Source organism: Rattus rattus, chromosome 7 (assembly GCF_011064425.1).
Source record: "Rattus rattus isolate New Zealand chromosome 7, Rrattus_CSIRO_v1, whole genome shotgun sequence".
NCBI lineage: Eukaryota > Metazoa > Chordata > Mammalia > Rodentia > Muridae > Rattus > Rattus rattus.
In genome coordinates, this window is record NC_046160.1 from 4992860 (window position 1) to 5009692 (window position 16833).

The 16833-nt window shown below is 41.8% G+C and overlaps 1 protein-coding gene across 2 annotated transcripts in view; it reads left to right on the forward strand.

Annotated features, from left to right (window-relative positions):
* Fbxo11 (F-box protein 11) overlaps nucleotides 1–16833 on the forward strand; it is a 74952-nt gene that overhangs the window by 56803 nt on the left and 1316 nt on the right. For both annotated transcript variants that reach the window (XM_032908711.1, XM_032908710.1), the window contains exons 8-22: nucleotides 382–488; nucleotides 570–681; nucleotides 763–869; nucleotides 971–1108; nucleotides 6936–7153; nucleotides 8268–8353; nucleotides 9544–9638; nucleotides 11511–11633; nucleotides 11733–11818; nucleotides 12753–12829; nucleotides 12916–13059; nucleotides 15319–15429; nucleotides 15853–15960; nucleotides 16173–16281; nucleotides 16659–16757. In XM_032908711.1, coding sequence (XP_032764602.1) covers nucleotides 382–488; nucleotides 570–681; nucleotides 763–869; nucleotides 971–1108; nucleotides 6936–7153; nucleotides 8268–8353; nucleotides 9544–9638; nucleotides 11511–11633; nucleotides 11733–11818; nucleotides 12753–12829; nucleotides 12916–13059; nucleotides 15319–15429; nucleotides 15853–15960; nucleotides 16173–16281; nucleotides 16659–16757 — 1720 coding nt within the window. The remainder of the gene's footprint in view (nucleotides 1–381; nucleotides 489–569; nucleotides 682–762; nucleotides 870–970; nucleotides 1109–6935; nucleotides 7154–8267; nucleotides 8354–9543; nucleotides 9639–11510; nucleotides 11634–11732; nucleotides 11819–12752; nucleotides 12830–12915; nucleotides 13060–15318; nucleotides 15430–15852; nucleotides 15961–16172; nucleotides 16282–16658; nucleotides 16758–16833) is intronic.

Genomic DNA, 16833 nt, shown 5'->3' on the forward strand with positions numbered 1-16833 from the left:
TGTGTGTGTGTGTGTGTGTGTGTGTGTGTGTGTGTGTGTGTGTAACTAGAGTCAGGCAGTTCTGAGCCACATAGATAGGATGGGAGCTGGGAATTGAAATCAGGTACTCTGGAGGGTCAGGAAGCACTCTTATCACTGACCTGTCTTCCGTCCGGTACCCTCTCCAGTTTTAAAAAACCCCATCTCAGCTGGACATGGTTATGCAGGCCTGTCACCCTGGCCCTGGGGAGGAGGAATTGGGAGGATCTCAAGTTTGAGGCCATCCTGAATCCTGCCTTTTGCAGGAGGATAATGGGGAGGGTGGGAGGGTGGAAATCCTCGGTGACAAATTCCTCACTGACTGAAGAGAATAAAGGCTGTGTCTTTAATTGTCTCCTGCAGCACCTGGGAAGGTTGCAGACAAGGTCATCATTGAGAACACTAGAGACTCCACTTTCGTTTTTATGGAAGGTTCTGAGGACGCTTACGTTGGATATATGACAATAAGAGTAAGAGACTTTTCCTTTTGAATCCTTTTTGAAGTAGGTAATTTAATAGTTGCTATTTCAAGTAAACTTTCTACTTTTCAGTTCAACCCTGATGACAAATCTGCCCAGCATCACAACGCGCACCACTGCCTAGAGATCACGGTCAACTGCAGCCCCATTATCGACCACTGTATCATCCGAAGCACATGCACAGGTTCGTGCTCCCCCTGCCTTGTGTCGAGGGGAGTGCAGGGCTGTTCCGTGGTTTGCTTTTTAATGCGTGTTTTCCTTGCAGTTGGCTCTGCAGTGTGTGTCAGCGGTCAGGGGGCATGTCCCACTATCAAGCATTGTAACATCAGTGACTGTGAAAACGTCGGCCTCTATATAACAGATCATGCACAGGTACATGCTTTGGACTGTTTGTTTTTGGGTTTTTTTTTTAAACTATTTTTTTTATTAATGTTTTTGAAACTGCACTAATGTTTATTTCTCATCGTTTGTAGGGAATATATGAAGATAATGAAATTTCTAATAATGCATTAGCTGGGATTTGGGTTAAAAATCATGGAAATCCAATTATTAGACGGAATCACATTCATCATGGACGTGATGTTGGTGTATTCACATTTGATCATGGCATGGTAAGATTTAGTCTTGTGATAAAAGCTGGCTCTGCCAGGTAACAATCCATCCTTCAGCGTCGTTTTGTAGATTGTTTGAGTGGAAGAGTTATTACTGTATTTTGAGTCATAAAATATCCAGTCTTTATATGCCCAAGGCATCATCTACAGTACATTATGTTTGTGGTAGAATTGATCAAATTGATGAGGGGATGTGAGTTCTCATGTCTGTCTGTGTGTAGAAATTGCATGGGATCCTACGGGGAAAGAGTGTGTGTCTGTGTCTGTGTCTGTGTCTGTGTCTGTGTCTGTAGTTCGGTTTCCATATCAAGTACAATAAGAACTTCAAAAAACAAGACCAAAGAAAAACAGCATTTTGAGTCCGCACTGCAGTGAGTCTGATGTCTGCAGTGTTTGTGCTCTGCAGCTCAGTCTCAATTGCTGAGGGCTTTTTTTTTGTTCTTTTGTTTTGATTTGTTTATTTGGTAGGGATCAGTGTTGAGAGGTCAAGCCCAAGACCTGGAGAACAGTAGGCAAGTGTTCTATCCAGCCTCTCATTGTTAATTTGGTTTCCATTTTATTTCTCCTTAAAAAGATTATATGACCATGTGCCAGTTTCCTATCATACCAACCTTGCTAGACAGAGGCAGGGAGACCCAGAACCCAGGCCAACCATGGATATCTTAAGAGTTGCTAGGGAAAAACACCCAAACAAAACTACCAGGGCACCTCTCAACGGGCAGGACTGCTGAGCATTTGCATCTGGCTGTTTATTTTCATAACTGTATAAATTCTTAGAGCCTCTGAGGTCATTATTCCAACGTAGTGTTAACAGAGGTGAAGGCATGGTCCATGCCTGTAATCCACCACAAGTGTGACACCAGTCTGGGCCTTAGAGAAGTTCCAAGCAGGTCAGGCCTACACAAAAGACTGTTTTGATAGACAGATATCATTTAGATGTCCTTTTTTGATTTAGTGTCTGGTTTTTCTTGAGGTAATTTTCCTGTACTCACACAGCATTTGCCAACATTCTATGTTGTAGGCCTCAGAGACATGGGGAAAGGTGGTGACAGAGGACGGGGGAGAGCTCACTCCCCAGTGTATTAGTTGCAGTACCTGACCACAGTGGGTCCATGGCAGAAAACAGTTCGGGTCCCAGATGAACTAAGCCGTCATGAATACCATCTTTCAAATGTGCTTAGAACTAAAGAGTTGAGGTCACAAGCTGGCTACATTAGCTTGGCCAGTGTCAGCCCTGTAACCTGAGAAACAGGTCCACCTAGTGTTCAGTCTGTGGCTTGTCTGCATAGGTGAGTAGACGGAAGGACACTGCTGGTCCTGTGAGTCAGCTCGCAGACAGAGTGGCCCTCTGGACCACACACTCAGGACAGCCTGCATGGCTCGGAGCTCTTCTGCTGACAGATGAGAGAGGGGGTCTGGAGAACTATTAGAAGTGCACTCAGACAGGATTGTTAAGAAGTTGGTCTCGGAGGGTTGGGGATTTAGCTCAGTGGTAGGCGCTTGCCTAGGAAGCGCAAGGCCCTGGGTTTGGTCCCCAGCTCCGAAAAAAGGAAAAAAAAAAAAAAAAGAAGTTGGTCTCGGGCTGGAGAGATGGCTCAGTTGTTCAGTGCTCTCCCAGAGGTCCTGAGTTCAATTCCCACCATCCACGTGGTAGTTCACAACCCAGCCTTGTAATACAGGACCCCACGCCCTGTTCTGGTGTGTGTGAAGTCAGCAGCAGTGCGCTCACATACACAAGACAAACAAATCCTAAAAAAGTCATTCTCTGTTGGAGACACTTAGTGGTAATAATTCTGTCCTTCCGGAACCGTGTGTTGATAGCTTTGGCTGTGTTTTCTTTAAGCCATATCCAGTCTCACATTTATGACTACTTTCTTATTATTCACACCTGAGTAGAGGTACAAAGGTAACTGCAGCCTGACTAGAAGCTCCTCGGTGATGGAGTGCCTGTGGTGACGGTTAGTTCACTTTAGTGACTTCCTCCATATCTCAGACCCCGTAGGCAGCTTTTCCAGGTATTTGTCTACAGACTTGGGTTTACAAGTATTACACCAGCATTTAAAAAACAAAAACGGAGAACTCAGCGAACACCTGGTGATGGATCGACAGTTCTGAGGAGAAGCAGTGTGTGTACCTTTGGCCTGCTCTGTCTCTGGGGCCTGCTATGGTGCTGTGTGACCCAGTGCGTGAGGATCTGTCAGTGCTGTGTTCTTTCATTCTGGCTTGTCTGTGCCACACTTTACCACTGAATTCATGGCCTCACTCAGGATACATAGCCTTTGAAGTTACCTTTTTCTGTGTATACTACATTCCTAGAATTTAAACTCCTTTCTCCTAAAATGACTCCTAAGAGATTTTAAGGGCTGGGGAGATGGTTCATTGTGTAAAGTGGATACTGCGTAGACATGAGAACTTGAGTTTGGATCCCAGAAGCCATCTACATCACTGGGTACTATGTAATCTGTAATCCAGATCTAAGGAGCTAAGAGATAGATAAGATAATACCAGAAGCCAGTTGGTCAATTAGTTAATCTAGCCAAACCAGTGTTCCCAAGGCTCAATGAGAGATCCTGTCACAAAAGATAAGGTGGGAGAGGGCGGAGAGACAGCTCAGGTTAGCAGTATATACTCCTCACAGGCTCCCAGGGACTCATAACTACCTCTAACTACAGCTTCAGAGATCCCAGGGACCTGTACTCAAGTGTCCAAGCACCCACACTGATACACATGATTAAAAAATGAGGCAAGCCAAACCGAGGAAACACCTGTACTGACTTATGCACAGTAAGTGTTTACTTGCTCATACACATTGGGTGCATACTTAATGTGATATATAAAACACCCAAATGATTTTCTGCCTTGGGATTTAAAAAAAAAAAAAAAAAAATAGGTGTTTTTTTTGTTTTTTTTTTTAACTTTGGTTTTAAAAAATAGGAAGAATAAATGAAAAGTGTTGCTACAACTTCACAGTTTGTTACTGTTAGTTGTGTTTGAGCACCCTATTTTTTAAAAGATAAGGAAATAAATAATACTTTTCAACTAGCTTCATCCCATCCCTCATAAATCTTCTGGGAGATTCTTTTTGAGATGAGGTCTCACTGTGTAGCTCTGACTAGCTTAGAAATTACAATGCAGATCATTAAATTAAATGCTGGCCTTTAAACTCAGAGATCTCCCTGCTTCTGCCTCCTGAGCGCTGAGGTTAAAGCTGTACACTTTGTGCCTAGCCTTTTTTTTTTCCTTTTCTTAGTGTGCATAGATGTTTTACCTGCACGCACGTGCGTGCGCCATAAGAGGGCCTCATCCTCTGGAACAGGAGTTACAGATGGTTATGAACTGTGTGGGCTGAGAACTGAATGCTTGTCCTCTGCAAGGATAGCTGGTGCTCTTAATGGATGACTTATCTCTTCAGCCCTGTAAATTTTTTGTAAATGCTGAAAATATTTACGATCTTATAGTTCCAGGCCAGCCAGGGCTACATAAAAATGTCTCCAAATTCTCCTTTGATGACGTGTCACATCCTGTCCTGTGTGTTTGCCCGTTTGTACTATTCGTTGTATTAGCCTGGTCTATGCTGCTGGCAGCATAGTTACCACAGGCTAGTGTACAGGAGGCAGATTGTGGACTCACAGCTCTGGTGCAGGATGACATTGCTGCATTTGGTAACAGCCATCTTGTGAGCATCATGTGGGCCAAAAAAGAATATGAATGTTTTTACCCTGGTCTCTTCACTTTCTTCTTAGCAAGCAGCCTGTATTCAGTCATAGAAGCTCCACTTGGTGGTCCTATCTAGTCCTAATCACTTTCCAGGGACCATGCCTCTAAACATAGCTGGCTTAAGGTTCCAAATATTTGGGGGTTTGGTTTGGGGTTGGTTTTGGTGCACACATGAGAAGGGCTCCCTATTAATAAGTAGCTATCTGCAGCTCATGTCTCCCAAGTCTTTGTGTCCCTTCCCCTTCACATTCGTGTGTGTGTGTGTGTGTGTGTGTGTGTGTGTGTGTGTGTGTGTGTTACCCATGGTGCCCAGAAGAGAGGGTATCAGATCTGTTGACAGTTGCGAGCACTGTGGTCTGGGTCCTCTGGAAGACCAACCAGTGCTCTGAGCTGCTGAGCCGTCTCTCCAGCCCTGCCCTAAGCCTTAATAACTGCCAATGGGAGTTTCAGACAGACAGGCCAGGTATCTTTATAACCTCAGTAGAAGATCCTTTGCTTGGCTTAGTAGTAACATTTGTTGAGAACCATACTCTAAGGACATTCTGTGGTAACAGTAAGTCTCTTCAGAGTATGCAGTATTTGGCAGATGCTTTGTAAATTAATTTATAATTTGGGTTATGGATATGGATTTCAATGAAAATAGCCTTTTTCTTTTTTTCTTCCTCCAACTTTACTTAATTTTATTTATTTACTCTAAGTCAAGGTTCTACTGTGTAGCATAGGCTGGCCTTGAACTTAGATCCCTTCCAGTCTTCTGAGCTCTGGAGTATAAACATACACCATCGTATTTTGGCTCTTTTTTAAATTTGAGAGATTTGTTTCATGTTGAGTCTTGTGCACTTCCTACTTTGTGGTAATTAATAAAGATGACTGCATAAAAATTATAAGAGCTTTCATAGTTTTGTATTATAAAACAGTGTACGATGAATAGTTTGGCCTTACTGAACCATTTTACATTTATACTGGAATTATACCTTAATGAAATAGATGCAATTCTTTACTCCATAAAGCAAGGTGTAGCTAGTTTCTTGAGTTAGGATGAATGAACCTTGGTTTATTTCTAATTTTTTTTTTTTTTTAAGACAGGATCTCTTATAACCCAGGTTGATTTCAAACATCTTATGTAGCCAAGGCTGGCCTTGAGCTCTCCATCCTCCTGCCTCTGCCTCTCCTGTGCCTTCCAGGTGTTAGCATCATGGCCACCACACTTAGCGGTTATTTGTAGGTCAGTGTTTCGTTCATTAATACTGGTTTTGAAACTAAGCCTCTGTGGTGCCAGCTAGCTGGAACTGCTGGATGATGGAATCCTCCTGCATCAGCCTCCAGAGCATCTAGGCCTGTGTGTTGTGCCTATTGTACCTACTGTAGGTCATCTTTTACAAGTGGATTTATTGGAACAATTTTTCTTTTTCATGCTCTTGAGGATCAAACATAGTAGGCATTTTATTTTTCCCACCCTCCAACCAATCTGTTGTAATTGGTTGTATAAGTGTTTTGTTTGTTTGTATGCATGTATGTACCAAACGCATGCTTGGTACCCGCAGAGGCCAGAATACATTATTGGCTCTCCTGGAACTGGAGTTAAAGACATAATTGTGAGCTACTGAGTAGGTGCTGGGAACCAGGCCCAAGTTCTCTGCAAGAACAGCAAGCGCTCTTAGCTGTTGAGCCATCTCTTCAGCCCCCGTGTGCTGGTATTCATGAAGACATCAGCCCTTTGGTAAAGGATAATACATTTTAAATACATAATCACATTTATAATACATTTTAAGTTCATAATTACATTTATTGAATACAACTTTATATGTTTTTCTTTCCTACCTTTAAATGTATTCATAGTAACTAGAAAGCTTGCTGGGCAGTGGTGGCACACGCCTTTAATCCTGGCAGAGGCAGAGGTAAGCAGACCAGTGAGTTCCAGGCCAGCCTGGTCTACTGCAGAGTGAGATCCAGAACAACCTAGAATACACAGAGAAACCTGTTCTCAGAAAAAGAAAAAAAGATTTGTATTGTTTCTGTATTATCACTGGAACTTTAATGTCTATTTTTCATTTTTGTTTCATTTCTATTTAGAAAGTAGCCTTTACATACAGATTTTAACTTTTTTCAGGGCTACTTTGAAAGTTGCAACATACACAGAAACAGGATAGCAGGCTTTGAGGTAAAAGCCTACGCTAATCCCACAGTGGTTCGATGTGAAATTCACCATGGGCAGACTGGAGGAATATATGTCCATGAGAAAGGAAGAGGACAATTTATAGAGAATAAAATCTATGCAAACAACTTCGCAGGCGTATGGATTACCTCAAATAGTGACCCAACAATAAGGTATTTGCATAATTACAGATACAGGTTGGTTTTGTTTTTGTTTTTTTGTTTTTTTGTTTTTACTTCAAAGAAAAGTGAAGATACTGAACATTAGCTCTTAAAATATTTTTGTGTGTGAGGCTGGAGAAATGGCTGTTAAAAGCACTGGCTGCTCTTTCAGAGGACCCGGGTTCAATTCCCAGCACCCACTTGGCAGCTCACACTGTCTATAACTCTACGCCCAGGGGATCCAACACCTTCACACAGACGTAAAAGCAGGCAAAACACACATAAAAAATTTTAAAATAATATAAAAAACCAATTGCACAACACACACAAATATATACTAAACATTGTTGTAGAATGTGTTTTTCTGAATGAATCTAAATGAGTATAATTATTTCACTTTTTTATGTTGTTTGTTCTATTCTTTTATGAGCAGTTGCAAAGGCTGTGTTGCTCATTGTTTTGTTTTACTGAGGTACCTGGTCTTCATGTATCTGGTTGGCCTCGAACTCAGAGGTCTACCTACCTTTGCACCCTGAGTGCTAGGGTTAAAGGCTTACACTACCATGCTCAGCCAATTGAGTTTTAATTGTCAAGTTACCTGTTAGCTTTATGAAAATGTACTGCAAACTTTCATTTTGTGTTTCTAAGTTAACTAAAAGCAGTTGTTTTCAGTGTTTCAAAGTAATGTTTGAAATACTATTTGGAGCTGGGAGTGCTGGCGTACCTGTGACCTATCACTCGGGAGTCAGAGGGCAGAGGAACCCAGAAGTTGGAGGCCAGCCTAGTCCGTATAGTGAGACTAAAACCAAATTCAAACAGCAAAAAGAATATTAGTTAGGATCGAGGATGTGGCTCAGAGCGTGCCCAGTAATAGCCACGTCTCTGGATTAGTTCACCGTTGAAAAAGTAGACATCAATAAATGCTTTTTCATTTTAGATATTAGGTGGGTTTTGTTTTTTGTTTTTTTTTTTTTACTTCAAAGCCCTTAGTAGTAGAAAGGACTAAAAAGAGAGGCCACATTTCACAAATTCAACTTTTAAGCCCAAATAAGCTAAGTCTCATGTTACCGCAGATGTAAAAAGCTTCATTAAGTATATGATTTTTAAAAATTGTTTTATATTATAGGGGGAATTCTATATTTAATGGGAATCAAGGAGGAGTTTACATCTTTGGTGATGGACGAGGCCTTATAGAAGGAAATGACATTTATGGTAAGCAGATGATTTTGTATATAAAACTTATCCATTAGCCTGTCTTTTTTCCCCTTTGTGTGTGTGTTTGCGCACACGTGCATATAAATGCGACACATGTAGATTACCGAGTGAGGAGACGGGAGCCAGCTCCCTCGGCATTGCTCAGCTGCTCCTGCTCCTGTGGGTGCTCCCCACGTCCTTCTTGATGAGCGTGAGGACCTGCTTATTCTTGGAGACCTGGAGCGGTTCAGTAACACACTAGGGCATAAAATCACACACCTCTTGGATTATAGGCCACATAAACGCGGTGTGTCTGCTCAGGTGCCTGTATTTGCTCACGCACTGCCTATCACTCCGTGGCCCACAGCCCAGGTTAGTGCAGATCTGTGGTTCTTGCCCTTTTGGGGGTAGGGAGAGCACAACAATAATGCTAGCCTAATTGATGTTAACAGTAGACCGTTCTGAAATTGTCTAAGTGAGAGAAGTGACCTTGTTCTTTCAAAGTCTCAATAAAGGGGTAGATGATGTAGTGGTTGACAGGACCCAGGTTCAAGTCCGAGCGCCTACAACCATCTGTAACTCCAGTTCCAGGGTATCCATGAGTCCACGATCCACAGACATTCATGAGAACCTAATACACAAAACAGTGACAAAACTTAAGAATACAGAGTTTCAAAGATTATTCTTTGATACTTAAATATTTACTTAGTGGTATGTGTACAAGGTACTATCCCAAATACCTCAGAAAAATGTCTTAACCCTAGACCTAAGGATTGTGTATGATTTTCTTGCATTCACTAAATATCTAATAATGTTGGTTGAAGTTCAGTGTACTTTGAGCTCAGTAGAATAGGGAAGTACAACTTCTTAAAGCTTGAATTCAGCAAACTGATATACCAGACACATGGTATTCACATCACTTCAGTGAGATAGATGCTAATATCTAGTGTCAATCAGAAAACAGGCATGAAGAGGCTCAGACATGGCCTAAAGTCATATTGGAAGCAACCAGAACAGTGACAACCTGCCTTGACCCCAACTATTAGTCTGCCCACGTTTCTACATCTGCTCACACTCTAGTTCTCTTATCTTTGTTTTGTGATGCTCACTAAGGTTCTAGGACACGAATTGCTACTATTGCCTGATGTAAAATGACTCCATACTACTAGGTTCTAAATACTGACCTTGTAAACTTTATTTTTAAATAGGTAATGCGTTAGCAGGAATTCAGATTAGGACAAACAGTTGTCCTATTGTTCGACATAACAAAATTCACGATGGACAGCATGGTGGGATTTATGTGGTAAGTTAATGAATGTCGTTACAGAAGCTCTTGCATGAAAATCAAGGGCCAAGGCTAGGGATGTGCCTCATTGGTAGAGTGCTTACCTGGCATAGATTCAGTTCCCACCACCACTTAAACCAGGCCTGGTAGCCCAAGCCTATAATCCCAGGATTTGGACGAGGCAGGAGGATTAGAAGGTCCAAGTGTCATCGTAGGCTTTATAAGGAGATCAAAGGTTACTCTGGATAACATGAGATCCTTCTTAAAGACATGGGAGGGAAGGAAAGAAAACTACAAAAAGTGACTTATTAAGAAACTTATATGCATGATCATGGAGGCATCTTTATAAGCACCTCTGTTTCTCTTACTTCTCATGTTCAAGCCTTATATTAAAGTATTTGTTAAACTCCTGACTCTTGTGTCATAAAACAAAAAGACGGGTAGCTAGATATAAAGGCCCATAAACGCAGCATGGACCCAAGGCTGCATGGTGACTTTGCAGGCCATGCACTTTGCCAGACAGGCATGACGACTCCAAAACCCACCTTAACAGAACAAAATGATGTGGCGGCTGTGTTGTTTTTACTCCCACTGCTGGTCAGTGGGAGACAGGAAGGGTCCATGCAGTGAGTAGATAAAGGACCACAGTGAGAAAAAACAGACTTGAGGCTAAGCATCGTGAGCTTAACTGGAGAAAACAGAAACATGTGACAAGATTATGTTAGAAATTTCTGGATTATGACTTTGTAACTTTAGTATATAGACTAAATACTAGTCTTAGTCTTCCTTTGCATACATAAATGATTTCGAGTTCTGATATGGAAGTAGCTGAGTGCTTTGGGGCATAAGAGAGAACCTCTTTAAGTGTGTGTGTGGGTAGAGGAATGCCGGCCACTTCTCAGCAGGGAGGTCAGAAACTCCTGGGGGGCGCGGGGGGGGGTAGTTCTTTCTACCGTTGGGTCTCAGGCATCACAGTCAAGTCATGAAGCTCAGGACCAAGCCTGCACGTGCCCAGCAATCTCAGCTGCCCTTAAGACTTACCGGGTGTGATATCTGCTTTGTGTCGTCGTCTTGCCAATGTGACTACTTTATAAAACTGAAATTCTATAAAAGCAATATATAAACTATAACCATTGCCACCCACAAAAGAGAGAACCTTAAAATCAAACAGCAACCTCGCTCTTAAATTTTTTTCTGAGGGTGGTAAAAAAAATTCTGGTATCATTGAGACCTTAATATTTTGGAGTGGTTTCTCAGCAAAAGTTTTAATAACTGCTAAATGAAACATTTGTAATGTATACACATTTTAGAAGTGTTCCTTAGCTTTAAAAAAATGTTTCTCCTCTAAACATTTGTACATCTAAAGTACAAAACCACACAAGGGGTATTTTAAAAAATTTAGAAGATTAAAGTAGAAGCCACCTTTAAGAAAATGTTATGACGCTGTGTGACCCTGATTTAGGAAGAGGTAGGAGGACCAGAAGTTGGAGGCCAGCCTGTCTAAAAAAAATGAGAGAACTAAGGAAACTAAAAAACAACGTTAGCCTGGGTGTGGTGGCACACGCCTTTAAGTTCCAGCACTCGGAAGAGGGAGGCAGGCAGATCTCCAGGCCCTGACTTAAGGGGGAGGGCAGTTGGGGCGGAGCGAGACGAACCGGTGCAGCCTGCAGCCAGGAAGGCACTGCTGCACGGGCCTGGGAGTAGCCCAGCACTCAGACACCAGCACTGAGAAAGAAGAAAGTTGTCATCATGTCCTTGTCATCATGTCCTTGCCTAGCTAAGGGGAAACTCCAAACACCGCAGTTGGTGGCAGAACTGTTTGGGGAGGACTACACTTACAGACCGCTGGCTATGACAGCATGTACAATAACCAGTTTAACTTGTATTCAGCATGAAAAGGGACAAGGTGTAATAGAGGAGAATGAAGTTTACAGCAACACCCTGGCTGGCGTCTGGGTGACAACGGGCAGCACGCCAGTACTAAGGAGAAACCGGATACACAGCGGCAAGCAGGTAAGAGTGCTTACTTGGTCCTCTTTGGATCAGTAATGCTTTATTTAAAAAAAAAAAAAAAAAGTATGACATGAGTTGTTTTTTCTCTCCCATCGTTAGGTCGGTGTTTATTTCTATGACAATGGACATGGTGTTCTAGAAGATAACGATATCTACAATCATATGTATTCAGGGGTTCAGATAAGGTCAGTGCTTTCTTTCGGGAAGGCCTTGGGAGTGTGTAGACTGTAGAAATTTTGTCTTTACTGGGCAGTCATTGTGTTGTGTACACTCATGTCTCTGCACGTGAAGCTTTTCTTGTTCAGTGGTAGGCGGTATGTGCCAGCAGAGCTCTTGTCACTCGTGTGGTCCCAAGCTGCTCAGCTGCACCTACCTGTGCCCGTTCTTAGTCCTGCCATTGGCATTCTATAAAATGGAAACAGGTTTTTATGCTAGTTACTGAACAAACTTTTGAAGTTACTATGTAGACCAGGGTGGCTTGGAACTCACACAGATCTGACTATCTCTGTTTCCACAGTTCTAGTGCTGGGATTAAGTATGTGCACCACTACCATGTCCAGCACGAATAACCGTTTATATCTCCTCGTTAACATTTTTCTGGGATTCTCGGTTTTTGGAGAAGGGGTGTTGGACTTTTGTTCTTTGAGGCAGGATCTCTACGTGGACCGTGCTGGTTTCAAGTCCAGAGATCTGCATCCCGGATTCTGGGATTAAAGGAATATAGCATTCACCACCCCTGGCCCAGAAATCCTAAGAGTCTCAATGATTATAAATTCAACATTTAACCTCCTGTATGAAAGAGACAAAGTTGTTTAACTTAGCTGTAGAGGCTCTATAGCCATATGATGCTATAGTAAAGTGTGGTACTAGCTAATTTATAGTGTTTTATGCACGCATGTGGGCAGATGTGTGTACAAAGGTACAGATGTCAAGTTCAGAGAACAGCTTTCAACTCAATTCTGCGTCCACCATGTGAGTTCAGGTCAAGCCATGTTGCCAAGTGCTGAGCCATCTCACTAGTCCTATGTAGTTCTTGCCAGGGTGCGTGTGGCTTGTTGTTTTAAGATGTTAAACAAATTGGAATGATTGAAATGGTATTGATTTCTTTCTCACCCATAGGACTGGAAGCAACCCCAAAATTAGAAGAAACAAAATTTGGGGAGGACAAAATGGTGGAATTCTAGTTTATAATTCTGGTATGTTTAACCCATCTTTTTTTCCTTTGTTACTAAACTTTAGGAATATGTCTTCTAAATAATGTACCTAAATTTTATATTTCTAGGTCTAGGCTGTATAGAAGACAATGAAATCTTCGACAACGCAATGGCTGGCGTCTGGATTAAAACAGACAGCAATCCTACGCTGAGACGGAATAAAATCCACGATGGAAGGGACGGCGGCATCTGTATATTTAATGGGGGTCGAGGTACTGTTGTTAGTATTGCACTAGTGAGAAACCCAGTCTTGTGCTGTTCTTCTGTAGCTTTAATGGTCAGTGATACCGTCAACTAGAATGTATAGGTGAATGCTTTCTCCTTACCACATCCATAGATGGTTCAGGAAATTAGTGCCTAGAACTAGACAGACGGATATTTCCAGTGTTTCCATCTCTTGTAACCACCTTAACTCTGCCCAGTTGTCAGTAAAGCATTTTGAAGGGAGAGTCAGACCTCCTCACTCTGGTCCTTTTATTGTTCTAATTAACATTAAAGTCAAGTGACAGAAGATGTGATGAATTAATGAGTGTAACACATGCAACCCTGTAGCAAACAAGTGTTGATCCTGGTCCATAAAGCCAACCCAGCCTGCCTTGCAGCACTAGTCCAGTGATGATTTGGGGGGGGGGGGAGCAAGAGCGCACTCGAGAGCAAAGCACTGCTGCTCCAGTGTCAGTAACCTAAGACTCTTAACCAATACTTGAAATAATTTACTGCATCACAACAGTATCCATCAGTGATGGAAACTCAGTTAGATTTTAATAACTCAGAAGCTGAGTGACAGCTCATAGTCTTTACAAAGTGCAGTGAGGATAGCTCAGCTGTAGTGGCTCACACCTGTGGTCAGTACCTGGAAGTCTGAGGTTCAAGAAGTGGCACAAGGCTAAAGCCGATCTGGGCTGTGTGGGAGACACCCCTCCCCCACTCTGCCCCTAAAAGACAGAGTACTGAGGGCTTGCTTTTCACTGCAGGGTGTTGAGGTGTCTACAATAAAATAACATGAGCTGTGTTTCTGGATATTCAACTGGTAGAGGGCTTTCCAAGTACAATTGTTTGCCTTGTATTTATTTTGTAATGCCACATGGAACATCTCTGTACCAAACACTATGGTACAGATAGCTAAACACAGTGACTAAAACCGTTGGACACCCATAAAATCTACAATTAAATGGAGTGGCTTATTGTTGACAGAATCTGAAGGAAGCTGAGAATGGTTTAGAACATACAGAAGTAGAAAAGCTGGGTAAGGTTTCCTGTATGCAGTCAGGAGTTCTGTCTCAATAGCATTAGAGGCCAAGAGATAATCAGCGTGGTAACGTGCTTCTGCACAGACCTGAGGACCTGGATTTAGTCCCCATATTCCAGAGTAGCCAGAGAGCGCCGTACATGTACATGCAAATTCATATATTCAATAAATGAGAATGGGGAGGACAAGCAAGTTAAGAGGTTGAATGCCTGAAAAGGTGGGGATGGGGCAGAAGTGGCACTGTCTGCAGAGGACTTGGTTCAAGTCCTAGCATCTACATGGTAGCTTACAGTCTTCTTGAACTCCAGTCCTGGGGAATTTTAATGCCCTCTTTGGACTCTTTGGCTTGCCCGTAGTGCACAATCGTGCATGGAAAATAGATGGGAATGTGTTGGGGCCAGTGTTGTCTATTGGTTCTTAACCAAGCAAGGGGAGGATGAGAGGACATTACAGGGAGACATCATGCAATGCCCAGAAATAGCTGAGGTCAGATGTCTACTGAAGTGACACATCTACCTTCTGGAAACTCAAACTCCACATCATGTTTACTGTGTTAAAAACAGGCCTTGGTGCTTTATTGTTAATATTATTAAAGTCTGTAACACTTTACATGCCTGATACCTACAGAGGCCAGAAGAGAGCTTTGGATTCCCTAAAACTGGAATTAAACATGATTGTAAGATACCATGGGGATCAAACCCAAGTCCCATGGAAAAGCAGCCAGTGTTCTAACCACTGAGCCATGTCTTCACCTAAAAACAGGTTGTCTATAAAGACTTCAAATGCAAATTTTTAAAACCCCTCAAAAATTGAATATAATAGTATCAGATGAGGGCTGGAGAGATGGCTCAGTGGTTAAGAGCACCGACTGTTCTTCCGAAGGTCCTGAGTTCAAATCCCAGCAACCACATGGAGGCTCACAAACATCTGTAATGAGATCTGATGCCCTCTTCTGGTGTGTCTGAAGACAGCTACAATATATATATATAATAAATAAGTAAACCTTAAAAAAAAAAAAAAAAAGTATCAGATAAAAGGAAACAGGATCTGCAAATTACTAAAACCTTCTTTTGAACGAAAGGGCTATTATATAATGCAGTGAGAAACAAGCCAAATAGAAATGGCTAGCAGAACTTGCGTGCATCCTGTAACCATAGTGAGAGCCTGGATCAATACATATTGGCTACATACACTAGCTTTAACGTAAGCATTTTAATTGTAGGTCTCCTTGAAGAAAATGATATTTTCAGGAACGCTCAAGCAGGTGTTCTTATCAGCACCAACAGTCATCCAGTCTTAAGAAAAAACAGAATATTCGATGGATTTGCTGCAGGTTTGTATTTTATCTTGAACCTGTAACTATAGAGAGGGTATATGTCATTTGGTTATTAGATAACTTATTCTTAAAGAACTACTCTGACTGTTTTCAACATGAACTACAGTTAAGTTTGTGGTCAGATGGAACTACAGAGGAGTCCTCTGACAAATGACCATTCAGCAGCTTTTCTTTTTAACATGAAAATTGTACTTTTTCAGCACACTCCTGGGCACTATCCCCTTTATACTTAGCACATCTGTAGCTTGCTTGTCCTGCTGGACTGTAGTTGTGAGCAGATGAATGCTGTTGGTGAACACACTTGCAGTGCCCTTCAGCTGGTTAGCAAGCTGTGTCAAAGTACGAGCTGCCCTCTCAGCTTAGCGGGTCTGGACTGGTATAAACTGACACACATCTGCTTGTTTGCAAATCTCACTTTAGGTATTGAAATTACAAATCATGCAACTGCAACACTAGAAGGCAATCAGATTTTTAACAACCGATTTGGAGGCTTATTTTTAGCATCTGGTGTTAACGTGACAATGAAAGGTATGTTGTACTTTTTAAACTTCTCTAATAACCAACCACAAAGCACTTGATTCCTGTCGTTTTCCAACCTAGAAGTTTTAAATGACCAGTGTTGAGTCTGGCTTAAGCTTGTTCTAAGAGTTGTAATATTTTATACAAGGAAAACCTATTTCTATTCTTACATGTAATTGTATTCTTGGCTAGCTATTGGAAATACTTTTTTGTTTTTACAGATAACAAGATAATGAACAATCAAGATGCCATAGAAAAGGCTGTTAGTAGAGGACAATGTTTATATAAAATATCAAGTTATACCAGCTATCCCATGCATGACTTCTACAGGTATACTCCTAATTACTCAATTGAATACAGAAGTAGATTATCATTGCCTAACATCCTTGGTTCTAGTGTCTGCACTGAGTTCCAGAATCAAAGACTAAATACTGGGAGTGGTAGGGATGTAAACTGACTGCTGACAATCTGTAGCTCCTTTAGTTCTGACTTTTCTTACTCCCAAAATGAGAGGATTTATTTTTGAGTCGAGGTCTACCTGTGTAGTCCTGTGCTAGACCAGGCTGGCTTTGCTTCTCAAGTGTTGGGATTAAAGGCATGTTAGCTGCCTGTACAACCCAGGTTCTCCTGAGCAGATAGAGATTATGGTAAAATGCAGTGTTGTGAATTCCTGACGAGTTCAATAATACAAGATTTTTGCTTTTTAGATGTCATACTTGTAACACCACAGATCGAAATGCCATATGTGTGAACTGCATTAAGAAGTGCCATCAGGGACATGATGTAGAGTTCATTAGACATGATAGGTATGTAGTAGCATATGTGTCCCAGTAACTATGTTACCCAGTAACTTCCCTTCACTTTGCTAATTCTTGGGTTTCC